Source organism: Crocodylus siamensis, chromosome 7, assembly GCF_052110815.1.
Source record: "Crocodylus siamensis isolate JL-2025a chromosome 7, ASM5211081v1, whole genome shotgun sequence".
NCBI classification, from domain to species: domain Eukaryota; kingdom Metazoa; phylum Chordata; order Crocodylia; family Crocodylidae; genus Crocodylus; species Crocodylus siamensis.
In genome coordinates, this window is record NC_143401.1 from 10054449 (window position 1) to 10080232 (window position 25784).

The 25784-nt window shown below is 44.3% G+C and overlaps 2 protein-coding genes and 1 non-coding gene across 10 annotated transcripts; 1 reads left to right on the top strand and 2 right to left on the bottom strand.

Moving 5' to 3' along the window:
- Window positions 1-6898: 6898 nt before the first annotated feature.
- On the bottom strand, window positions 6899-7039 carry LOC149859473 (U11 spliceosomal RNA). The gene has a single exon (XR_016443700.1). It is a non-coding gene; the product is annotated as a U11 spliceosomal RNA (small nuclear RNA).
- Window positions 7040-7484: 445 nt separating this feature from the next.
- On the top strand, window positions 7485-19770 carry TAF12 (TATA-box binding protein associated factor 12). Of its 5 annotated transcripts, XM_090057469.1 has the most exons (8): window positions 7486-7605; window positions 8576-8643; window positions 9583-9665; window positions 12336-12587; window positions 14142-14219; window positions 14834-14948; window positions 15845-15933; window positions 19299-19770. In XM_090057469.1, the coding sequence occupies exons 3-8, from the start codon at window positions 9597-9599 to the stop codon at window positions 19332-19334; spliced, it is 639 nt and encodes a 212-aa protein (XP_089913595.1). In that variant the 5' UTR covers window positions 7486-7605; window positions 8576-8643; window positions 9583-9596; the 3' UTR covers window positions 19335-19770. The 5 variants fall into 5 exon arrangements, with proteins under 5 accessions (XP_089913597.1, XP_089913595.1, XP_089913596.1 ...); XM_090057470.1 differs by lacking the exon at window positions 9583-9665 and having other exon boundaries at window positions 7491-7605; XM_090057468.1 differs by lacking the exons at window positions 7486-7605; window positions 9583-9665 and adding an exon at window positions 7615-7926.
- Window positions 8653-25726, bottom strand: LOC149859475 (ras-related protein Rab-39B-like). Of its 4 annotated transcripts, none has more exons than XR_016443497.1 (4): window positions 24464-24601; window positions 16768-16840; window positions 12757-12811; window positions 8653-8833 (listed from the first exon to the last, which is right to left on the bottom strand). XR_016443497.1 is itself a non-coding variant. In XM_090057466.1 (2 exons), exons 1-2 carry the CDS (start codon window positions 24772-24774, stop codon window positions 21591-21593), a joined length of 744 nt encoding a protein of 247 aa, XP_089913592.1. In that variant the 5' UTR covers window positions 24775-25726; the 3' UTR covers window positions 20527-21590. The 4 variants fall into 4 exon arrangements, 1 of the variants encoding a protein (XP_089913592.1); XR_016443498.1 differs by having other exon boundaries at window positions 8653-8852; XR_016443499.1 differs by lacking the exon at window positions 12757-12811.
- Window positions 25727-25784: the final 58 nt, after the last annotated feature.

A 25784-nucleotide genomic window follows, 5' to 3' on the forward strand; every position in this document is an offset into this window, starting at 1 on the left:
ATGGAAACAGCACAGAAATATGTCAGGGGCACATAAAATATGTAAAAAACCCAACAAACTCTATTCTTTCTCCACTGGGTCTCCCCATCCCAGGGCCCAATCCAGCAAATATTTATATCCTATCTTGCCTTGAGTAATCCCATTGGTTTTTAAGGAAGTAAAAGTACTCTGGGTGTTCCTGGCAAACAGTGATCCTGTGTTAGAGGAGTTAGGATTAAGAGAATTGCCCTTGTGTACTCCTAAGGGACGCTTCAGCTTCATTATTGATCAATAGGGCAACGTTCCTAGTGGTGGAGGAAAAAGCCTTGCAAAGGTGATAGCTTGGAGCATGGCTTATGAAGGTGAGTTACAGACTTGCAGCTGTTCTGTGTGATCAGTCCGCTAACCTCTGCCTGTCTCCCTGTCATTATCACAAGGCTGAGATACTGGCGTCAATACTCCATCCTGGATCTGGGGGAAGGGACAAAACCGCAGTGAGCATGGTATTCAGTTCTGACCCATGTACCAGCCTGGCCTCATCCCTGTGGTACTTAAAAGGGACAGCGTATGTCCCACAGGGGAAATTTGCTTAATAGCTGTTTCTGTAATGGCAGACACATGCATGAGCAGAACCCATGCAAAAGCAACCAACCATCCTGAATTTGGAGGCTATGCCCTGATGTCCCCAAAGACACCTTGAAAAAGAGATTTTTGTCCCAAACATTCCCGCAGCACCAGGTAGGATCTACTCTACTGCATCCGTCTTGCAGGGGTGCAGCCTGCTTCTGCATGAATGCACCTGTACCACTTCCAGCTGAAGTAGCCGTGGACTACTTCCTATGCTAAAAGCAACGGAGTCATATTCACACACCAGAGCATGAGCCCATTCTTAATGCTGCACTGAGGCAGCTGTACTCACTGAAACCAGTAGTGGTATAAACAGCTTCTGAGGTTGGCAGAGTGTCTGGGCCCAAGTTCCAGTGTCTGCTCCCAGGAAGTTGGTTGCATTAACCCCATTTCATTGTCAGCATCGATCCTTCCTGGCTGTTCCTACAGAATGAACTGCGGCCCAGGAGCCTCGCTGGCTGCTCAGTCCCGTAGGTGGGGAGGGAAGCCTCAAACTCCACCATGGGCTGTCTCACAATGTGCCCCTGGGGAATGGATCACACCTGTGTTGCGTGTGCTCATCATCAAAGCCATGCAGGTACGCCCCTGCAGTGATACACACGTGCTCCATACAGATCTCTGCATGGTCTTTTCCATATGAATGCTCCCACTCATTCACAGACCACCTCCGCCCCTGCATGCTGGCAGCAAGGCAGAGCAGAGGAAACAAAACCTGTTCCTTTGGAGGCAACTCTCAGCCCACCATGGGGTTCTGTTAACACTCAGCAAGCAGATTCAGAAAGCTGGGCATGGGGCTCAGTTGTGTTTCACCACAGACCCATCCAGCATGGCACTCGGCAAGAACACCTCAGGCACATGCAAGGCAAGGGAACTGTCAAGTCGGTGTGTGTGCGTGTACACACACCTTGTGTGCATGGTACCTTGGGGTGGAGTAGGTGGCCTGATCACTCAGTAGTGTTCATTAGCTGTTCCAAGCACCACGGACGTGGCTGTCCTGCATCTGGTCCAGCTTGAGGATTCTGCTCCGGAGCAGGATAAGGTTTTAGCATACACGCCGCCTGAGCCACTTTACCACAATCTACTACAGGATTGTGCCAAAGATCCCCCTTGTGACCCCACGACCAACCCCCCAGCAATCGTCCTTGCAGCGTTAAGCCCTTCATGCTCTTGACTCTGAAGAAATAAGCTATTGTGGATGGATGCTGGCCATGTCTACACAAGATGCGGACTATGCAGTAGCTTGTTAGTATTGCGCAGTAGCATCTCATGGCACGAAGCATGACGCAACTCTGCCGCACAGTAGTAACAAGCTACTGTGCAGTCAGTGTCACTAAAAAGCCATTCGGGAATGCTACTGTGTATGCAAGTATTAAATGCCTGCGCAGTGAGAACTGTGCAGTCAGCATCTTGTGTAGATGCGGCCGGCAAGTCTCTGATCCATCTCCCATTAGAATTAGTGGAAAGATTTCCCTTGACTGTGGTGGGATTTGGGAAGGGCTCTGAGTGCCATGGCTTAGTACAGCAGCTTCCCTATGTAGGATGCAACATGAAATCTCCTGAATGGCATTGGTCCTTTTGAGTCTCATGGGAGATACTGTACAGGTACAACAGCCTGTTTTCTCAGTTAAGAGCATGAAAAGGTTAACAGCATTACAACTCTGCCACTCTTTTGAACTGACAGCACATCAGTGATGCTATTCTGGAGGGCTTCTCATGCACTAGGATTGCTTGGGGATTTGTATATCAAAGTACCTGCATTTTCCCAAAGGGCAGTCAGCCAGTTCCAAATAAAAACTACATTCACTTAAGCACCTGGCCCAGGGGCCTTGAAGCCAAATGGGCTGGACCCTTGTCTGCTGTACATCAGCCTTGCTCTTTGGCGCTATGCTGCTTTGTGCCAGGGGAGGGTCTGGTTGCAATGGGTGAGCCAGACAATGTACTCTCCTTCTGCAGAGGTCTCATCCCCAGCAGTGTGTTGCACCCAGAACAGGTTTCCGGAAAGAGAAGTGCCTCTTTCTTTGCTATATGGTTTGACTAACAAATGAGTGATCTTTCCATGCTCAAGCCATGGGGCTCAGAGGGGACTAATCTGTTGGATTTACATTGCATGTCACAGATTCTAGGCACTATTGGACCAGTCATTATGAGTCCTCACACCACTATTGGGAAAAAGCCATGAATCCTTGCAGCTACCTTACATGGGAGGAAACAGAGGCATGCAGCAGAATAGCAAGTTTCTTTACAACACAAGGGACTCAGCTGCTCCTCTTTCCTTTCTCACCATTCCTCTGCAGCATGCTGTTTTCCAAAAACCCGCAAGCCCAATTCACAGCCTTTGCTCTGACCTCTAGGTCACATGGACCTCAACTGGGAGGCCAAAAAGGTGGAAGTCAGCAGCCTGGCATGCAATAGCTTCTCCTTTTTGGATACAAAATATGCTGGGTTTCAGGAGCTGTGCACCTGGCAAAAATGACTTCCTTCCAAGAGGTCCCACCCACAGCCATCAGTATATTGGGATGCACCTCTGCCATCACTCTCCAGGATAAGCAGTTAGAGGAGAAAAGGTTTCCTGGGTCACTTCTCCCCTCTTCGTGCAGTCCCTCAGCACCCTCCACTAACACTTGTCCTTGCCTATTTGCAAGTAGTACAATTTAACACTGAAAAGGTTTCATGTTTGCAAGAGATGTGTTTAAAAGACACAAGTATTTACAGGATCCAAGTTCTCTGTCTACCTATGATGAAACTCAGTCCACTTGGCTAAGCATGTGTTCATGTTTGCACATGCATACACACACACACGCGCGCGCACACAATCTACATTTGGCCCGCTGTTAGCAGTACATGCATTACACAGAGCCCTTCAGTATAACCAACCATAAAAATAAGAGTGATCACAGCTCTTGAAGGCAGCAATAACTGTCTCTTTCCCTTCACCAGTCTCCCTTTTCCTCTTAGATTCAAATGATCATTCATAGCAATGTTTTAAGTGGGAGGAAAGATCTAGAAGGAGCTTAACTGAAAACATGGAAACCAACTGTAACTGTGTGCTGCCAGGAGAAAGCCCTGGGTTGAAAAAAAAACAGTGCACAGAAAGCAGAACACTGGCTGACAAATTGGTTAACCCCTTGGTATGTATTTTAAGTACAAATAATGCCCCAATTAAAATCTAACAGCAAGGAGGAGTCCTCTTATTGCAAAGAGCAAAGAATAATTCAAGCCACAAAAAACAGAGAAAACTGTACATACCAGGGCCTTGGGAGTGATTTTCTAAAGCAGATGAAATAATAGGGGTTAAATATATTTCCTGGGTGAGAAAAAGCAAGGAGAATGATTCTTTTCATATTTTGGCAGCAAGGCATATTCCTTGTAATGTAATTAATTTTTAGAGGAAAAGAGCAGTTTAAAAAAAAATTTGCAAGAAGGATTGCTAAGGCTAGGAATCACTGGGCGTGTCTATACTTTCATTAATAGTTTAGTACCTGTAATATAACAGTTACTAACTTAATGCACCGTAATCAGCACTACTGCACATTAATGCAGATGAATGCTTTTTGCGTGACCATGCGCATTGGACTCAATCTACTGTGCATTAGCACATTTTGCCATCCATGGCAATGTGCAGTAAAATTAGTCCAATGCACAGGAAGCATCTTGTGTAGATGCACTCCCTGAGAATTTGCAACCAAGCAGAAGAGGAAGCAGAATAAGCTCTTAAATTCTGAAGACTTGGGAAAATATAGTTATTAGGATGGGAAATCTCCCTTTTCTCAACAAACCCTAACGTATAGAGTAGGGTTAGAGTGATGCTGTAGCTGTGATGTTCCAGGAAGTATGTGAGAATCAAGGATTTTTTGGAAGTAATATATTTTATTGAACCTATTGCATAGTTGGGCAAAGGTTTAGATAAGCTTTCCAATGCAAAAGCATTCTTCTTCAGGTCTCAGGTCTTGCATTGGAAAACTTGTCTACCTTTATGCCAGCTAGGCTGCTGGTCCTATAAAAGCCCTCCCTGCAACCCCAATCCTTGCCCAATGTATATAGAACATACATAGAAGCTGAGGAAGAAGGCCAAAACTTATGCCTCTCTGAATGAATTAGCCTGTAAGGCAGAGGCATGGTTAGGTATGTTCATGAGCATTAGATTACATATTTTATAGATTATATATTTTATATATTCTATAGATTAACCAAAGTAGTTTTGTTTTACACACACATACACCCCCAAAACTATATTGAGAGACATAGTTAGCAGTTAGTCTAAAGTCAAACAGAAGGCAGGATAAAAGGCACTTTATAGATTAACCCAAGTAAATGCATAGTTATAGCATCTGATGAGGTGACCTTCAGGCCATGAAAGCTCGTGTTGCATCCAGGTTGATGGTAGCTTTCCTAAGAGGTTGGATTATGGAGTGTACAGGATGGTTTGGATAGAGATGATCCTGGCTCAGGCAGGGGCTGGGCTAGATAACCTCTGGAAATCCCTGCCAGCCTGACTCCTCTATGACCGATCTATCTATCTATCTATCTAATGTAGATAAAATGTATACTGGGCTGTTGGCTGTAGCCATGTTGGTCTAAGGACATAGGCAGGCAAGTTCTTTGGGCAGATGTGATATATTTCATTAGACCAACTGAGTAGCTAGAAAAAAGTTCTTAGCAAGCTTTTGGGTGCAGTGAGATCTCCAAGGAATGAAAGGAGCTGAAAGTGTGACAGGATGTCAGTGAGGATGTAAATAGGTGGAAATTAGGAAAATAGTGGGTAGAGAAGGGAAGGGATGGGGAATATGGGGGCGGGGGGAGCCAAAGGTAAGTAAGGGAGACCACTGTAGTAGTTTTCCAAGGTAGAAGAGAGGCAGTCTGTGAAAAAGTAAGTAGCTGGGAATTAGGAAGACAAGGGGCGGAAGAGGAGGGGAGCAAGGGGGAGAAATGCAAATGTGTAAAAGGTCAGGTCTGGCAGGTCCCTGGTGAATCAGATGTCAGGCAGGCTGTAATGTATCATATATCCAATGTCTATATTGAGTCCATGATTTTTTTGTATCCAGTAGATTTATGAAATGAAGTTTGTAGGCTTGCCATTGTGCCCAAAAGCTTGCTAGGAACTTTTGTTTCCAACTACTCTGTTGGTCTAATAAAAGAGATCACATCTACCCAACGAACCTGGCCTATACATGAAGAAATGCAAAAATCTAGAACTCTTGGTTCAGAAATGATACCGTTTATTAGACCAACCAGGAAATTGCAAAATATAATAATAATTAAACAAATCGCTTTTTCTGCAAGCTTTCAGGCTGAAAGGCCCTTTATCAGGCTTTGGGAAAATTAAAGATGGTAAAACGTCCCCATAGGTAGGAAATAAACTTCATTTTTTCACAGAGGGAGCTGGAGATGAAAAAGCTGTCCCTCCGGGTCCATGAGGATCTCTGAGCCGTTCAGAGTTGCTCTTTGTTGGGTAGATCAGTAGGATCCCTTCCCTGGAGGTGTTTGATGGCAAAGTGGGAGGTTTAAAAATATTTCTTGTTCTGTAATGAGTTTAAAATCCAAAATTGGCTAAAATTCAGCATCTCCCATGTTTCACAGATGTCTTTAGTAGCTGTGTTGTCTGAGACAAAAAGAAATGCAAAAATATTTGGATTTTCAGGTCTTTGATCCTGAAAGCTTGCAGAAAAGGAGACTTTTCTTGCAGTTTCCCAGTTTGTCTAATAAAAGGTAGCATTTCTGAACCAAGAGTTCTAGTTTTGGGTAGGAAAAAATCTAGAACTCTTGGTTCAGAAATGCTACCTTTTATTAGCCCAACTAGGAAATTGTAAAAAAAAAAAATCTATTTAAAATTTTCCCACTGCCTCATGAACTGCCTTTGAGCCTGAAAGCTTGGAAGAAATCTAGAACTCTTGGTTCAGAAATGATACCTCGTATTAGACCAAGAAATTGCCACACACACAAAAAATCTCTTTAAAACTTCTTGGCTGCCTGATGAGGGGCCTTTGAGCCTGAGAGTTTGCAGAAAAAGAGATTTTTTGGGGGGTGATTTCCTGGTCGGTCTAATAAAAGGTAGCACTTCTGAACCAAGAGTTCTAGCGTGTTGCATTTCTTTTTATCTCAGACCAAACCAGCTACCAAACACAGCCCTCGCCTACACATGGCACGCCCCCGCGGTTTCTATAAGGCGCGCGGCAGCCCGCAGGGCGCAGAGCGACGAGGCGCCGCCTGCCCCGCCAGCGGGATCGCGAGGCGGGGGAAGCCAGCCGCGCTCGGCTTCAGTCTCGGTCTGGATCTGCTCTGGCACCGGGAAAACGGGGGCGCCGGAACGAGCGATTACCAGCAGCCCCAGGAACAAAAATTGTGCTTCCGAAATCTCTTGATGTCGATTCCGCACGGGGCAGGACAGGCCGAGGCCAGCCAACCCCACGTGTCACTCACGACAGAAGCCCTTTTTAACCGAGCACTTCCGCGGCCCACCCTCCACAGACGAAGCGAGTTCTGTATATGTGAGGGCGAGCCGCCAACCCTCCTGTAGCAACGCGCGCCCGGCCCCTCTACGAGCGCTCCCGGGGTTGGTCCCCCCGTTGGCTTTTCCTTTCCCCGCAAATCTCCGAAAACGTGCACGCCGCTGCCCACAGTGTTCGATGCAAATCTGCGCGCGGCATGCTGGGATCGCAGCGTGGGCGGGGCCGGGGCCTGGAAACGCTCCAGCACACGTGCGCGGCGAGGGGCAGTGAAGGGAGGAGACCGCTCGGGTTTGAACCAGGGCCGCTTGATCTGCAGGGAAAGACTTTGCCCCGGCGGAGCAAGGGGGGGACCACGCCCATCAGGCGCTGTCAAACCGCGGCGTATGCGCAGTTCCTCCCCGTTGGCAGGGCGGGGCCTGGTCGGCGCCGGGAAGTGCTTCCGGGGGGGCAGCGCTCGCGACCCCGGAAGGACTCTCTGTGGCGAGGCAGAGCCGGCAGCGGCAGGTCGGGCCGAGGCGGTCACTCGTGGGTCATGGGGCGGTAGGCGGGAGCGGTGAGTGCGGGGCCGGGGCGGGGGAAGGGCGGCGGCAGCGCAGCGTCCTGCCCCCGCCGCGAGGTGAGCGACCCCCTCCCCTCTCCCACTACCCGGCGGCCCCGGCCCTGCCGCCCCCTTCCCTCGGGGCTCGGCCCTGGGGCCGCTTTGCAGCCTGTCGCGGCTGGACTGGTTTCCTGTAGACTCACCTGCTGTAATTATCCCATGTGTCTCGCGGGACGGATGGATTTTCCCACGAGCGTCAGTGACATCTTGATGCTCTCCACCAGAAAAGCCTGGTCATCGTTCGGAGACTGGCATTTTGGATGACAGTTTATCAAGGTTTAAAACCAAACCTCTTGTCCCTCTCCAGACTTTGCTCAGAGGAAGTGTTTCCCAACCTTGTGATGTTGTTCAAATGTGTCTGTCTGCTTTGAGGTTAAAATATGGTATCTTTTTTGAGAGTTGTTTTTAATTGTTTTCTTCATTTTAAATAAAAAAAAAATATGTATATAAATATATCTCTATGAAGCATCAAGCTACAGCACTGTTTTTTGCTGTTATGTTTTCAGCACTTGTATTGAAGTCAAAGTAGAGTAGCGAATGTATTATATAATGTGTTCTCCTGACCTCATGCTTATTAGACTGATTACAAATGAATTTTTAATTCTGGAGTTGGGAGGACTAGCTGATCTTGTTTTTTGTTTTCCCCCTCCCCCAAGTACAATTGGGTGGAATTAGCCTATGTCCATGTTCAGTTCTTTTAACCAGGTAAGGATTCATATAGATGGCTGTGGATATTGTATCCGGTGCTTCCTTATACAAGGTTTGCTGAAATATGTGCACATTTTATACATTAAGTTTTGACTCAGTGCCCTTAAAAGTGGTATACTAAGCAGAAACCTTTAACATACTTTGTACATTATTGTCTTCTGCTGTGATGTGAAAAATAAGGTAAAAAAGTTTTGTTTTTTTCCTGCTTAATTCTTAGCTGAAGATTTTGGTTTTTGCCTTCTCCAGTTACCACAGTCTTGCAGAATTGATGTTGCAAAGTTGAAAGTAAGTGGGGGGGGGGGAGAAGAATTTTCAGCCACAGTTTAGACATTTTTGAATATATATTGAAGTCCAATGCTGCATTACTGCTTAGTAGAAAGGAGGTGCCTTCAGATCATGTACCCTGTCCCTTCAGTTAACTTATAAGTTCTTGCAGTGTAGCTCTCAAGATAAACGGCATGTCCAAAGTGGTCCTCTAGAAAAACAAGGAAAGGCTAAACTTGACGTGTGGTATTTCTTAGGTGAAAATCAGAGAAGAGACTCTCCTTGCCTTTTCTTTATCCATTGTAAAGAAGCAAAAATTTAAAGGCTATTAAAAGAAACAAAACCAAGCAAACAAACTAAAAAACCTTTTCAGCTTTCTAAAGATGTCTTCATTCAATGTACTCCCCATCTCCTAGAAATGGGAAGTGCAAGCCATTTGGTGAATGGATCAACAAACTATTTTATTCCACTGTACAGTAGACTCTTAACTTTATCTCCTAGTGTAACACTAACAGCAGGACATAGCAAGTTACTGTAGAGATTGCTCAGGTGCCAGTAGCATTAGTTCAGGCTGCGGCAAGAATGCTACTATTTCACAAAATGGTGCTAATCTGTACCCAAGTGCTCTCTTCTATCCCAATACCAAGAAGTCCTGTGCTTAAAATCTGGCAAATGAATGAAGTTTAACATAAAATTCTGCTTTCCTTTCAGGACCCTGGGAAATTTCTTGTTTGGCAGTATATGCTAGGTTCAACAGTTGCTATTTAAATAAATCTTTATATTAACTATCCAGGAACAATAACATCAGATCCAGTTTAATAAGCACAGAATATACCCATTTGTATATTTTCTGCCAAAGCCTTTTTATGTTATGGTACATGATATATATAAAACTTTTGCTTTAGGACTGGGAACTCTGAAAGAGGAGGGAGAGCAGGTTAATACTGTCTTTATTTACAGGAAGATTTTGGAAAATGGCCTCTCCATTCACTGGGCCAACAGCAGTTGCTGATGTAATTAAAGATCTAGACACTCAGATAGCTGTAAGTAAATTGCTTGGGCTTGCCATGACTTGGCATGCAGGAGTTGATGTGAGGACCTGCAGATCTGTATTAGGCTTACTTTCTGACAAACTTGGTCACGTGCAGAGGATGAAATCAGAGAAATTTCTCTGTACTAAGACCCACTTTAGGGTGTAAGATTTTTTAAAGCATTTCAGAAAACATAATTTTACTTTCTCTGCATTATGTCAGAATTTCTCCTCCACAGATGTGTCAATTAAGGCAAGCTGGTGGCTGAACCTGTATTAGAACCCTGGTTCTTGCCTTTCTGCTGGTCCTTGCCTTAAGCTCTGGATAGGCGTCTCATTTCAGAAATGACAGATAAGAGTTCCTAGAGTGCTGTGTGAGTTTGGAGAACACCCCAAGGCATGACTCTGGGGATTCTCTCCATCATTTTTAAAGCCTGCTAAAATGAAGCTAGAAATTGTTGTCAGAGCTATGTGAAATGACTTGTACTTACGTTGACTTACAAAGACAACATGGTTTGTAATGTTTGCAGCAACGCATGACTCAGTGTTGGAATGAAGCACTAAAATATCTATTTTCTAAGCAGTTTTGTGTGAATTTTTTATGTTTTTCTGTGTGGGTTAATACAAACTAACGAGAATTTGCTTGTACAGATAAAAAAAACTGACTTTGTAAGTTAGGTGTAAAATATGATTTCTGTTAATATGAGCTTTCTGTTTTTCCTCTAAGTTATTATTTTTCAGCTTTTATTAGGTGTTGGTTTGAAAAGAGACTTTTTCCAAACAATATTCTTTTGCAACAGATCTAAAAGAAAAATTCAGTGTAACAAGTTGTTTGGGGGTTTCCAGTGATGGAACAAAACTACTTATCAGATGCATCATCTTTTATACAGAAAATATTGTATTAATCAGTTCCATAGACTGATACAGGAAACATCTGTGTGAATGGATATACACTTAGAATTTCAGAGTTAATACAGCTACTTCTAAAGTCTCAAAATCCTCCTCTTAAATCACTTTACAGTATAATACCTATACTTTCAAATAGTGTGAATATACTTTTAATGAATTTTCTAAATAGCTATTCAAAATATCAGCTCTTACTGAGGACTGATAGAGACTGAGATGATGGGTAGAGATAGTAGAATAGTGAATGACTTGTAAGAGGCTTCAGATGCTCTTACTCTACATCAGACTCCATAGTAAATATTTTTAGTGTGTTAAAAAGAATTACTGCAGCATTTCCTTAATGTTGTTGGTGAGAACCAAAGAACGCAAGTTTGGATAGAGCATCCGTGTGTCCAGAAAGAAGCCAAACTGACTCTGTAGTGATGTGTGCTATGTTAGGAAGAGTAGGTAGCTCAAAAGATTTAAAACCTATTTATTCATCTAGTTGGCTGGTTCAAATCCAATCCAAAATTATTTTATGTCTAATGGGCTATAACAGAAATTAGTCCAAAAACCTTATGGCTAAACTGGCAGGACCAGGCTTATTAAGTAAGTTTATGAGAGTATTCGTTTCTGGCATATTGTTAGTAATCCACTAAACTTCATGTTTTGGAGCTAAATCAAAGGAACTTGGGGCAATGGTGTCCTGTCAGCTTCAGAGATCTGACTTGAAGGTTGCTAGGTTCATAGGTTAAATTGAATTCTATGCTATCAGGCCAGATATATCATGTTGTCACTGCAAACTGTTGCACTACTGTACATAGCAGTTTGGGCAGAAGGGTGATGTAGGCTTCAGGTGGTCCAAAGTGCTACATGCCAGAGCCATGCTTTCGTCCTGGGTGCCTAGTCTTGCTAGTGCTGTTGCATGAGGAACTTTACCTTAGTCTGCTCTGCTCAATTACAGAGCTGCCTTAGATGTAAAGACAGAGATTTCTGTTAATAGTATTGTGGTAGCATCTCAGAACTCCATTGTTAACCAGGTCCACAGTGCTGGGCACTGTACAGACCCTGCCCAGAAAAGCTTATGATCTTGCTACACTACTTTGTTTTGTTAAATCATCCCAGTTGTATATCTCAAGAGATATTCTTTGATCTGTTCCTCTAAACTTGGGGTTCCCTAAATGTTACCTTTTCATGCAGCTGAGTAGTAGGTGGGGTCTTTTTGGAATAGTTCCCAGGGCATGCTCCATGAGCCCTTTTTGATGTGGTCTGCCACCCAGGACTTTGGAAATGGCCCTTCAGAGGCAAAATTTTGGGAACCCCTGATCTAAAATGTTAACAGTAAAAGTCTGGAGACCTTAAGACTGTCTGTCTGGAAAAAAAAAAAAAAAGTGCAGACATAAGAATGAGTGACAATCTGTATCTAGGATCTGTAGGACACAGCCATGGAGTGAATTAGTTGTGGGACTGGAAAAGAGAAAGTGAAGATTTGGGGATATGCTTAGGCTGGGCGGTCCATCTTCAGGCATGTTACTGGTTCTTCTCTTGGTATGCTTTGCATCCACCATGCTTTCTATTAAAGTTTCGCATTTCAAAATACAAAGAAGTCTCTTTCTCTTCCCACTGACTTCCCACCCTCTCAAAATGTTTTTAGAGGCACCTAGGGATAAGCTACTGGCCCTGCCTTTGGTTTATGGTTTTAGTACAGACTTTTGAAGGGATTGGTTAGAGAGGGATATCCCTTCTCTGAATTCACATTTAACCTACCATTAAGCTTGTGGTTTGTTTGTTCCTTTAGCTGATCGGTTTGGGTCCTCACAACCCCAAAAAGAAACAGGATCTTGATAAGCTGTATGATTTAAAAGCTAAAGCCCAGCAGATTATGAACCAGTTTGGCCCATCTACCTTGATCAACTTATCCAACTTCTCCTCGATAAAGCCAGAACCTGCTAGCACTCCACCACAGAGCTCCATGGCAAACAGCACTACTGTGGCCAAGATGCCTGGGACCCCTAGTGGAGGGGGACGCCTGAGTCCAGAAAGCAACCAGGTAATTTAATTTGAGGTTTGGGGAGGGGAAGAGGGTCACCTGTACAGGCTTTTCTATAGCTTAATCTCTCTCTCTTCTTAAACAATTGGCAAATATTTTGTATGAAATCAGTTACTGTTACAGTTCATTTGATCTGTACAGATCCATTTCTTACCTCCAAAGTACTTACCATCTGAACTGGTCTTTGTAAAGGAGCTGGATATGTGGCAAAAATCAAAATGTGCCTTTATAGGAAAAACAAAACATTTAAATACAAAGTTTTCCCATTGCTGCAAGCTGTTGTTTGACAAGTGCAGGGTCTTGTGCTAGATCCTACTTATCTGAGTTGTCAGATCAATAGGTGTCAAACCAATTTAAACAGACCTTTTGTATTTTGCAGTGACAGATGGCTGGCTTCAACATACTCTGTGTAATGGTAATCCTTGCCTGCTTTGGACAATGCAGATAGGAATACTGGTCAAGGAACTGACACTTTCCACATGTAGACAATATTTACTTTCAGTTTAGTATTTCAAATACTACTGTTTTCAAAATGGTCTGTTATCAAAAATGTAACAGACTGCATTCTACCCCACTGTCACTTCATCCCTTTCAAATGTATGCCTATTCCACCTCTCCCAGTTCCACGCCTGTTGTAGACATGCTGGGTACCGAATGGAATGAATTATAAAGAGGGAGAAGTTGAGATTGAGCTTGAAAAAAGGCCTTTCACCTCTGAAAGGGGATGGCTTAATAGTCTAATCATCATGAATTCTTTGTCTTTGGAATCACAGGTTCCAATCCCAGTAGCTTCAACTTAGGCATTCAGTGTTCTAAAGTAAAGAATTTTACTTTCTCCATAATTTGTATGGGGATTTTCCTTGAATTGAATGAAGCCCCTGTGCATTTTTTTGGACAGTAGGTCCCTTGGCACTTCACAGAAGAACTAACTGTACCAGCTTTATCTTTGTAAAATGTTTTTGGAGCAGAGATAGCATCTTTCCCATGTGTCCTTTAGCACCAAGTAAACTGCCTGTAGTCTGTAAATAATAAAATCCTCAGTACTGATTGTGCACTTGTGCTGTACTTAATGTAGCTCTTGGCCTCAGCAGTGACTGCAGTTCAGTGGTAGCAAAGTAATCTCCTTTGGAGGAGATTTGTGTTATAGTCACTTTGGCAATGTCAGGTATCTTTTTGCTGAAATATAAAATTTGCAGTAACTCAAATGCTTGTGGTGCTTGCAATCCACCCTTGAAGAGTTCCTGTTGTACAGATGTTCTCTTCGGCACCCCCATTGCTTTAATGCACAGTATTTTAGGATGAGAGACATTAACAAATATATTTTCACTTGAAAGGGCAGCCTTATTTATTCTGTTCTGTTGGGCACTGCTTTATGTGTGTAGCTGCCAAAGATGTTTTGCTCATTATTACGTAATATTTTTATCTGTGTAGTTCCTGGGGAGATCTGCAGTGCCAAATAATGTGTAAAACTAGGGTCTTTGAGCTGCTGTTTTGTGTCCATTGCAACCAGTTTGCTATTGTAGGGTGACAGAGTGTCCCCTCTTTTTCCTTCAGGTTTTAACCAAGAAGAAATTGCAGGATCTGGTTCGAGAGGTGGATCCAAATGAGCAGCTGGATGAGGATGTGGAGGAGGTAGGTCCTGGTTCATGTGTTAATAATAGGTGAGTTGCCTAGATAGTTAACCCAGAGCATTCATATACACCAGTAATCCCAGCCCAGTCCAGGGAATGTTGCTTCACATTACTGTGCTGTTATGACTTGATCGGTATCAAATGTGGCACTGAGCTCGCATTTAATGCTATAGGTAAGACACAGTGGGCATGTCTACATGAGATGCTGCTGCTTAGTAGCAATGAGTAACACTACTGTGCAGTAGCTCATTGCTACTGTGCAGTAGTGTTGCAGGGCACTAACCATGTGATAACAATATTGCACTGTAGTAATGCACTACTGTGCAGTAGCTCATTGCTACTGCACAGTAGGGTTGGAAAAAAACTGTGTGGGGATGGTACTGCACAGCAATGCTGGTTACTGGTCATTTAGTACTTGCTTATGCAGGTACTAAATAACTGCAGTAACAACTGCACAGTCCGCCACTCATAGACGTGGCCAGTGGAATAATATTGATTTAAAGTAGTAACTTCTGGGGGTTTTGCTTGGTACTGGTCATTGTTTGATTGTAACATTCAGCCAAAAATACCCAATATTAATGGGGTCGGGGCATCCTTCTTTCCACTCCATGACAGATGCTGTTGCAAATTGCTGATGACTTCATTGAGAGCGTGGTGACAGCTGCCTGCCAGCTTGCCCGACATCGTAAATCAAACACTCTGGAAGTGAAAGATGTCCAGTTGCATCTTGGTAAGAGACCAGTGCCTTGTAACAAAAGGAGACCATCCTCCATTCTGCCTCAATGGGCACATCTACACATGCGTATTAATACAGAGCAATAAACTCCGGCACACCACATGAGAGTTTATTGCTCATGAGCACCACCTCTTCACAAGTGCCTGGGACCACAACATGTTGAGCTGGGTCGGATCAGGCCAGGCTGGCAGGGAGCCCGGGGGATCAGCTTGTCAACCTGGGACTGCTCCAACTCCAGCTCAGCGTGCTGTGGAGGGGCTGGCTGGAGCATGAGTGCCCCAGTGCAGGGCTAATGTTGACATGTACACGTGCAGTGCTGTGGAGTTGATTAGTTCCCTGTGGCCTAATAGGGCTGCATGTGTAGATGCCAAGACATGTACTGCGGAGCTAATTAGGCAGCTCTGCAGTTAATGTCTCATGTAGATTTGCCCCGCTTTTACCCAACGCGCAGCCGTAGCAAACCTCTTGAGAGTCAAGAGAGATGAGTTCAGTGTCCTTATGTTTCCCTAACACCAGAACTCCTGCTCATATGGGCTAATGTGTCATTTGCACCTGTCTGGCAACCTAGATTGTAAAGTCTGTAGTGAAGAGACTGTTTTTGTTTTTCAGTAGGTGTATGTAGTACCCACGACTGTAGGGCTCCAATACTGATGAAAATTCTGAAGTGCTAGTGCAGAAAAAGTTATCTTTCCATGCCTTTTATAGCAGGAATTTAGCTTTCCAATACAAACCTCTTTCTCATTACATGCTCTTGTTGATAGCTGTGGCACCAGGTTTGTGCATCGATTCAATTTTTGTCATTTATCTTACAGTCCTGATATATGAGTGTGTCCCCCTGGTTGGTTAGTCGGTACAGCTTTCTTAAACACTGATCTGTATTTCCATTCCAGAACGTCAGTGGAACATGTGGATCCCGGGTTTTGGTTCTGAAGAAATACGGCCGTACAAAAAAGCCTGCACTACAGAAGCTCACAAACAGGTGAGGAGTCCTTTGCTAATATATTAGGCGCTAAATATCAGGGAGACAGTACAAGCAGAGTTTTCCTGAACTCCAGCCATTGCATGAAAGAAATTGATTATGTGCCTTAGCTTTTCTCTCTAGTTTTGTGGGGTGGATTTGACTTATGTTTTCTGAAAGACAAGTCTGCTTTGGCTGAATGCCACATCTTTCTGTTGAAGGCAGTGCCCAGTAGGATTGTTTTGTAAGCCAGAACCTTTAGTAAAGTGGTAATATTTTTGAGTCAGACACTCTTCTGAATTGCTTAGATTATTCTGGTATAGCAGCAGAGACAGTGATCTGTTGTGACACTGGCATTGCACAGGAGGTAGTGAGGAAATAGTGCTATCCTGTTTGGGTTCATTTAGATTTTGAACCAAAAATCTTTTTCCAAACAGCTCAACTAAATGGAAAGGCTGGTGAGGAATCCAGATAAGAATAGATTCTTCCCCAGGTGGTGGTAGGGAGCTCTATGTAGAGTGGAAACCTGAGGATTCTGACCCTATCCTCACCCTGTACAAGAGCTTTTCTTTTGTTCATCTCTAGTCTGAGATACTACAAACCTAGGAAAAATGGAATCCTAATGATACATACGCAGCTTGTCTAGTCTTCTTAAAGACACTCTTCCCTGAAGTTTGCTCCAAGGCTTCAACCCTTAAGTCAAAGAGAATTACTATGGGCAGACCCTTGTTCATAACTGGCAACCACATATTCCACATTTCAGTATTTAGTTGTCTCAGACAAAAGACTGCATGTCTGCAGAGCTGGATCACTATATGATGGATCTTATAGGTAGTAGTTTTGTTGGCGTCTTACCTTGTCTCCAAGAATGACACTCAGCCCCCAGGCAGTTATGTGGTCAGGAAGAAAGCTTCTGCTTTCAGAATCCCTATAATAAAAAATATTCAGTTCAGGAGCTGGATATGACTGAGATAGGACCCTGCATGGTTCACTGAATGAAGTGGTTTTATTATAGCCAAATATTTCACATTTCAGAATTTTGTGTTTAAAATTCCATAGTGGCTGAAGATGTCCCTGTCTGTATAATTTCAAGAGTCTAGGGACACTTTGCATATAGTGGTCAAGAGTGGCCTTAAGGCCTGCTCTTTGTTAAAGCTGCTTTTATATTTGCAGCTCAGCATTGCACTAAATATGAACTGGCACCCATGCAGCTGGTGTGAGCTAATGGCTGTAGCAGTGGAGGTATAGAACAGCGCTGCGAGTCATCCTGACTCACTGTAAGACAGCTGCAAAGATGTCCCAAGAGAAACAAATAGTTCTGTGAGGAAGGAGCAAGTACCTGGTTGCCACTAACAGTAACTGTAAATCTTGGGAATGTAAGTCTGGGGCACCTTCAGTAGCATTTATGACTTTCCTGGAATTTCAGTTGTTAAGTACATCTCTGCTTTCTGCCTTGACTGAGCTATAATTTAAGTGAGTTGTTGCATTTTTTTTAAGTCACACCCATAAATGAAGTGCTCTACGTCTGTGAAACTGCATCAGAAAAATGATATTGTTTGCTCTACATGCTGCTTGGATAAACGCTGTGCTTGAAATGGGGTTGGGGATGGTAGAGAGGAGGATCTTAAAGTGGATTTTAACTCTGCAGTATACAAGTAAGATATTTAAGTCATACTAGTGAGTGAAATTAGGAAGAATTGTCAGACCCAAAAAGGAGCTCGGGATAGGAGGTGTCCTAAGGAGAGAACCACAGACTTTGAAAAACATTTTTCTTTCTTTCTGGTTGTAGTTCAGGCCAGGGTTTAAATGGACTTAGGAGGTAAATGTACATAAGGAGAAGTCATGATGCAACCCTTCTTATGAGTATGGATCCACATTTCCCATTTCCTATGGAAAAAACGGGGGGAAAAACGTGGATTTTCCCTTTTGCCAGAGAAAAATGCGGATTTTTCATTTTAACAGAGAAACAAGTGGATTTTACTCTTTTTGCAAAGAGCTCTCTGGAGGCTGGCAGAGTTCCAGCCTGCAAGGGGCTGGGGGAGCGGGGCAGAGGGTGGTCAGGCAGGGGGTGCCATGTGCACGTGTATGCACATGGCCACCAGGTAGCCTGGAGAGCAGCTCCAGCAGGTAAGTGGGGATGGCAGGGGGAATTGAGGCTCATAGTGGGGGAGGGCATTGGGCAGAGCTGGAGTGTGGCTGGGGCTGCTGCCCAGCCAGGCAGTGCATGGGGCTTGGGGCCTGGGCCTGCAATGCACAATGTGGGGTTGGGCCCCTCACTGCTCCGGGCAGACATGGGGTATGTCACTAGAGCAGTGCAGGCCTCTCAGTGGCCACAACAAGCTTCCCTGCCCACTCTGTGCTGCCATGCCCACTGAATTGTGGAGGCCCCAGAGGAGGGCAGCAGGATGGGAGCCTAAGCTTGCAGTGGGCAACCTGCCCATGCACAGATCTGCGTGGGAGCCGCCCCCGAACTCCCTGGAAGTGTGTGCAGCAACTGGCGCCCCGAGCCTTCAGCGGGCAACCCACACCTGCCGCCGCCCCCCCCCAAAGTTCTCCTCCAGCCATACTGCCTGTAAGGGAGGGGGAGCCACCCTCTCTTCACACCAGCTAAACATTCCCCACCACCCTGTGTTTGTGTGTACTGTCTACTGTTGGAGAATGCCAAAATTGTCTTGTACAAGTGGCAGAAATGGGTCTGGGGAACAGTACGGTCAGGGTCTTGGAACATATCTCGATTTGTTACGGTGTAAAGTGGGTTCTCTTTTTGCGAATTCGAGCTAAAAATGCGCCATTTTCCAGGAACGCATGCACGGTGTAAAGCAAGGGAAACCTGTATAGTGTTTGAAGCATTGGTAGGCTAGGCTTCCAAATTGCTTTAAAATGGTAGATGTATCACTAAAACATTGATACCTATATGTATAGGGGCATTTTATTTTAATTGCTGATTTGGGGGTTTTATCAGAAAATTTGCAATTTTTTTTAATTTAATTTATTTTTTTTAATTAGGGAAAACCAGAAACTCTGTTTATGAGAGTATGCAAGCTTTAGTAGGGGTTAGGCTGCAGTGATTTATGGCTTGGCCTATCTACAAGTTTAGACAGATCACATCACAAATGGATTCAGTCAGCAACAAGATTTAACTGTTTAAACAGGGTTCACAAGCCGTACAAAGGCCAGTGCAGAAAAGCTTCTGTCTGGAGCTCTTGATCTGTTCCATGTGCTTAGCAGAGCTCACTTTCAGCAGATGGTATTATTGCATAAGTAACTCTGAGCAGACTTATAGCCTGTTTCTTCTGTGTCATTCCTATGTAGCACATTCCAGGCTTGATTGTAAATGCCCATGTTTCAGACTCTCAGTTCCTTGTATTTTCACTTTCTTGTTTCAGAGGATGGCACTGATCCGCAAAACCACCAAGAAATAACCTCTAGGAATGGCAGGGAGATGACTGCGGTGCATTTTGGGATATCTGCCTCTAAGCTGAAGCCTCCATGACACCATCCATGGGATATTTTTTTTAATGCTTTACAGAGAAGCATATATTTTTATTAACAGTGCAGCAATATCTGACTTTATGAGGAGATCTGCCAAAAAACATTATATGCCCCCTTCCTCAGCCCCTCAAAAGAACGCAACGTATCTTGAAACAAAGACTTTATCTGTGACTTTAAAGTGGTTTATCGTCTAAGTGATTATCTGAGGGACAGAGCATCTTGGTCTTGTTTGGGACAGTATTAGAAGCATCTCTAGAGGTTTTTGTTTCCTCTTTCACTCCCTACCAGTTCCCAGTACTTTGTAATGTCAGTGTTTGTATAAATATTTGCATTTGTTTTACATGAATAAAGAAGAACCATGGCACAGTCTTGTGCTGTTCCCATTAAACAGTTTCAAATAGGGTATCTCCCAGCAGTTGGAGCTGGACTGCTTGATTTGTGAGACCTTGGGGTTTGTTTATTCAGGTTGTTAGTATTCGAGGTACGGAGACTGACTCCCCTCTGCTGGTTTCCTCTAGATCAGGCACTGTGCACTGTCTTGCCTGAATCGATTCCTTTGGTTTGCAGGCTTTTAATTGGGAACACTTCATCAGTACATGATTCACTTTAAATATCCTAGAGAAGAAACTGGAATTGTTGACTTGAGTTTTGACCCTGTTCACTTCAGAAAGCAGGTGAGAAGTTCTTCAAATTACAAATGCAGGAGGAGAAGGCTGTTGGTTCCTAAAATTGCCGGTCTTGAGTTCCGGATTGACAGGGCTGAAACTGTGTGGGGCTGGGTCCCCCAAAAAAACCTAACATGCACCTGATCCTAAGTGTAAGCCATCAAATTTCCAAACTGCTGCAGCACCTCAGATGAAATTGCAACATCTCATCTGCTTTACACTAACATGTAAATGTAAACAAAGCAAGTTGATTATAATAAGGTTTATTTGTTAAGAATTCTGATTAAATTGATAAGCTCAAACACCAAGTTGAGTCTTATGGGCTTGACAGTACTAGGGACTGAAGTCTTTGATGGACTAAGCAGTAATATAGGGTTCCTTCTGCTGCTTTCCTAGTATCTGACGTGATCAGTCAAAATCAGGGATGTGATACAGCTCTCTTAAGTGTCTGTAGTTCATCTCTGTGCCCAGCTAATACCTATTTTCAGTTAACTTCATTTCATTTGGCAGTCACCTGAAGAGCCAAACATTTTAGGAAACAAAAATAGTTACCAAAATAGATTAAATTCTGATTAGGAACCAGGAGGTGAAAGCTACCCTGGTCTTGAACCTTAGGGTATTTCGATATTGTCTAATGCCAAGAACACAAAAGTCAAGGGGAGTGCTGTTGGCTCAGAACCAGATCACTAAGTCTGATAATTAGGCCTGAAAGGGAAGCTGTTTTGCTTAAATAAAAAGTGCCTCTTTACATATTCAAAACGTAGTCTGTTTTCTAAGCAGTATCCTTTCAAGCAGAAGGTAAGCCTAGCTATAAGTAGGGCCTCAGGGGCTGGAAGTTTTCAGCCAGATGCTATGTAATCGGGTAGGGTGTAATGGTAAAACAAGGTGACTTAGGTTTTAAAACTAGGAGTTGCATTAGTAGGAAGGGAGCTGCTGGTATGTCAAGTGCTGCTGACAAGGCTTTCTGTAGACTCTGGCTGCGTATATGCACTTGACAAATACTTTACAAGCAGAACAGCAGTTGGAATGTTTACTGCACAGAAAAATGCAACATCCATAGAGTTTCTATCCCCAGGTGTTTAGGTTTCCCCCACCTCCTGATTCTACTATGCCTGTACATGCTGTCTGGGGCTAATACTATTGCCATATTCATTGGCATGGCTAGTATTAAATAATTCCTCCTCTATTAGGATAATAAAGCCAATGAGAAATATGAATAAAACATTTAATCAACATTCAAGTGTACATTTCTGCCTTTTCCAGTGCTTACGCCATGTCATTGCTGTTTTGAATCTTCGAAGTACATAGGGTGTTGCAACACACTGAAGTCTTTGGATATGAGTATACAGCTGTCACCCTTTCCAATTCTGTTTGTTGCCCAAGTTTTGAGGCATTACCTTGTAATGAAAGACTGCAGTAACTGTCCTTATATATCATTCAATATTGTCTAGCTGCCGTGTCTTGTAAGAGGAGGTGGACACTGGTAGTGTATTCTGGCTTCTTGAGACTTGCAGTGTCTTACTAACATGTGCATTTCTTTTTCTGCTCTTGTTTTCCTGGTGTTTGTACTGTAGTCACTGCTGTGGGCAACAATCCACTTTTCACTCCATCCCAGTCCTTACTTGGGCTCATTACCCCAGTTTTCAGTGCCTCATAGATTCCCATAGTCAGCACTTGGAAGGCAGCATCCACATTGCTACTGTTCTTAGCAGATGTCTCGATGTACTTTGCCCCCAGTGAGGAAGCCAGCTTCTCACCCTCTTTCCTTCCAACCTTGCGCTCTGCTATCAGGTCACACTTGTGCCCAACCAGGACAAAAACGATGTGAAAAGGTTTCACAGTTTCTGTCGCTTCCCGATGCCACTCACGGATGCTTTCAAAGGATGCTCTGTTGGTCAGGTCAAACATCAGCACTCCCCCAGCAGAGTTGCGGTAGTAGGAACGTGTCACAGATCTTAGGTACAAAGAGGGGTACACGTGAGACTTGACATTCTCTGTTTTATTACCTTCCTAAAGATCATCTTTGTGACATGGAAGCAGTGTGAAGTGCCTGAAAGTCAGAAGAAAGCCTGGCTCCCCCAAAATTTTCATTTAATTTTTTTCTGAAGTACTGAAGCTGAAATTTTTCAATTCAAAATAGCATCTTGCTACCCCATGGCACCTGGAGTATAAGATACCTGGATTGCTATTCTTTATGGGCTGGGCTTTCTGATGAAGTTATATTTCCCATGATGGACTATTTTTTTCCTGGCTGATGGTAATGGATGTTTCATTAAAGAAAAATCCTACTGATCATGTATTATGGGAAATGTAGTCCAGCTTACAAGTGAAAATGAGAACAAAAATGATACTTTTCATACAACAGCACATTGACATATTGAACTGAAAATGTTTTGGTGTTTGCTACTGACTTTCTATGAGAAGCAGACACTCTAGGGAGGGGGTGGGGGGGAATATCATTCGATTACTCAATTTTCTACCAAAATGGTTTTGAAGGACTTTTTGTTTTCAGCTCTTGGTCTTAGAAGTAGGGCCTTTCTATGCTGTATGTCCGGTCACTGAGCATTATTTTGATTTTCATTTCAGTCAGCTGTAACCAACACATTTAACTTGTGTGTATAATGCTCCTTTCCCCAACTCTAGTGTAGGTTTATATATCTCCTCTGCTGTCTGTCAGAACAGGTTAGGAAAATTCAGTTAATTTTGGCATTTGGCCTCTGCCAGACTGCTGCCTGGAGTTTGTGGGGCAAGTCTCTTGGGAATGAGAAAACCAACCCATCTGGCTACAGTTCTAGTGCCAGAGTTAGGATACAAGACCGTATGCTAAACCCACCATAGAAAGACATTACACTGCTGGAGGATTAACTGCATGGTATGTTTACAGCTAGTCATGGCTCTATCTACAGCAGATCTCTGGGAACTTTCCCTACTCCTGCCCAGCCACCAGTGAAGATCCACCTGCTACAGCCATAGCATAGGGGTGGGCCAAGTTCAGGCTGAGGGCACAAGCACAGAGGCATTGACCAACTGAGACCTGTCTGTTCCTGCTTCAGCCAGTGGGAGATGTTGTAGCTTTGTCTACAGCGACAGGTTTCCTAACTGGTTCTTTACTGGCAAAAGCTCTAGTGCAAATGAGGTTTCAGGAGTCATCTTTATCCCTTCAGTTCCCTTGGCACATCTGAATACTGTACACTTCAGGAGTGAGCAGCCCATTTCTTTCAATGGGGTGGTTGCTTGGTTCATAATAGTTCGAAGAAGAAGAACGCTCTGTGCTTAGGGCCTTGACGTGCTGGATTGGGAAGGGCTTTGGACTGACATTAAGTGGCTGGTGTGCCAGGTAGTGCCTAGAAATCAGGCCAGAGTCTCCCCTTCCACTACCGTACATTATTTAAGTCAGTAGAGTTATCTGGCTGTAAAATGAGTTGAAAGGCAGGAGTAGGGAGAATCAGGCCTGACACGTACGTATAAACCTGATCACATGAGTGGCAGCCCGCTGCTGACAGTCTCTGATGAGAGTGCTGTTCCCACCCTGAAGGTTGTTCCTGGATTTCTCCTGGCTTACTTTCTTTATGACTGGGAAGAATCCTGCTCCCAATGGAGTCACTGGGACTTCTGCCACTTATTTCAGTAGGAGTAAGGGTTTGAATAGCTATATCTAGAAGGGGAGGAACAAAGCAGATCAGCTTACTTTGCTGCATCAGGGTGTTCAGATTGCTTTTTTTCTCTCCCTGCATTGAGTATCACTTGGCAGGCACTTGGCTCCCAAATTTCAGCTCTGATTTCAAGACCTGACCCCCAGGGCTGGAGACTCAAGAGGACTCTACAGTATTGTTAGCGAGTTAGCTGGAGTGTGTGAGCCAGCCTGTGTGCAACTCCCCCTGGGTGCACTGCACAGTGAGGTCCTGTGAGTATTGTGCATCCCTGGTTTAAGTGCTGAATGACTCCCTCCCTATTTCTGTGCCATGTGCTACCCTCCCTGACCCAAGGCTCTTTGTACATGGAGTCAGAATAGGAGAGGTGGAGATCCCAGCCCAGCTTTATGAGTCCTCATGCCCCATCACTGAATCCTCTCCTGATACCTCACAGTTTGCCCCTTTCAGGAGAGACCAAAGAGCACGTGGGTCTACTATCTTCCTGAGACAGAGTCCAGAAACATCAGCTGGGGACGATAGCTCAAGTGCTGCCCATGCTTTTCTTGCTCTGAGATGCTGAGTTTCCGAGCCTGTTAATACAGCCCCTTTCCCTAAACAGCAATCCAAGTACTGCCCTGGTGTTCCCTGCATCTGCATGAAGTCTGTCACCTCCACTGCAATTTTAAACCCCCTTTAGCTGCCCATCCAGCTCTCCGCCCTCCCCTTCCCCTACCACCCTTGATGCTTCTCTGACAAACCTACCTGAATCGCTCCTGCCCAGCCGTGTCCCAAAACTGCAGCTTAACCCGGACCCCAGGTTCAATCTCCATAAATTGGACGTAGAAATCTACTCCCACAGTTTGATTGATGGATTCGAGGAAGACGCCCTCAGTGTAGCGCTTCAGCAGGGATGATTTCCCCACCGTGGAGTCCCCCAGCATAATAATCCGGAACTGGTAGTGCCAGTGTGAATCCATGGGGATGTCAAAGTAGAAAACCCCAGGGGAACAGTACAGACTAGAAGCTGCCACGAGCCCTGAGCCAAGCATATGCAGTACAGAGGAAGAAAGCATCTGAGAGAGGAGTCCCACTGCACTGCTAGTTGGGACTTGCTTAGGTCAGAGTGGGATTGCTTCTTGCTGATGCCTGACGGCTGTGACGTGTTTTTCTCTGTTCAGGCAGGCAGCTGCCACACCAGTTTGGATCTGCTGTTTCTGTAGCCCCCTCCCCCTGAGCACACAATTACAGAAGGTGAAGGCAGAGAAAAGGTTTTTCTTCTGGGACTGATCCTCCCTACACAATAATGCTCAGAGGGACAAGCTAAATAGATGCAAAGCTCTGATGAGGAAGCAGCTCATTCTCATGGCATTAGATTAAGAGAAGAGTACGTGCCTTGCGGTTTGAGAGGACTGGGAGTCAGGTGACCTGGGGTCTATTTGTTCGGCCATAACTGCGGTCTTGGGCAAGCGGCTGCATTTCAGCTGTCCCCTTTGGGAAATGAGGATGGTGTTAATGACCACGCTGGGGCATACAAGGCTACATTAGCCTAGTTTTGAGCCCTTTGGAATACACTAGAGACGTATCCTAGTATGCCTCTAGTCTAGCATAACAGAAAATATTGTAGGTTCACATTCCCTTCAAGGGTTTGGCTTTTAGAGGCATGTACTTCCTCTCATCATCAGTTGCCGATCTAGGCATAAGCCCAGGACCTGCAGTAGGCAGATGTCTGAGCCACAGGCTTCCTCTGGGAAGATTTTTAACCTGTAAGACATGACCGTGCATGTATCGTATTGTGTTTGTTCATGCCTCGCACACCCAAAGCCAAAGACTGAGCTTTTGCAATACAACTACGTATGAATTAATGGAAGACATGCCTCACACCTGGCTTTGCAATATATATGCATCTGAATGTATAAATCAGTTCTGGGTTCTTTTAATACTGAATGTAGACTTGTCCTCAAAACTTGTGGAATGCAGAATCAGGCTGCAGGAGCCTTTCTTGTCTACACACAGCCATTGTCAAATAAATGTAACCTACAACTTCCCAGTGTGCAGTTTTGTCCTTCTGTAGTGCTGACTGCCC

Excerpts from the sequence above, each read along its gene's own strand:
- TAF12 (XM_090057468.1), top strand. Across the intron at positions 8,644-12,335 it reads TTGATGTTGCAAAGTTGAAA|CTGATCGGTTTGGGTCCTCA; the intron begins GTAAGTGGGGGG and ends TTGTTCCTTTAG. Across the intron at positions 15,934-19,298 it reads CTACAGAAGCTCACAAACAG|AGGATGGCACTGATCCGCAA; the intron begins GTGAGGAGTCCT and ends TTCTTGTTTCAG.
- LOC149859475 (XM_090057466.1), bottom strand. The coding sequence starts at position 24,774 with ATGCTTTCTTCCTCTGTACTGCATATGCTTGGCTCAGGGCTCGTGGCA. Across the intron at positions 22,024-24,463 it reads GCTGGGCAGGAGCGATTCAG|ATCTGTGACACGTTCCTACT; the intron begins GTAGGTTTGTCA and ends TTTGTACCTAAG.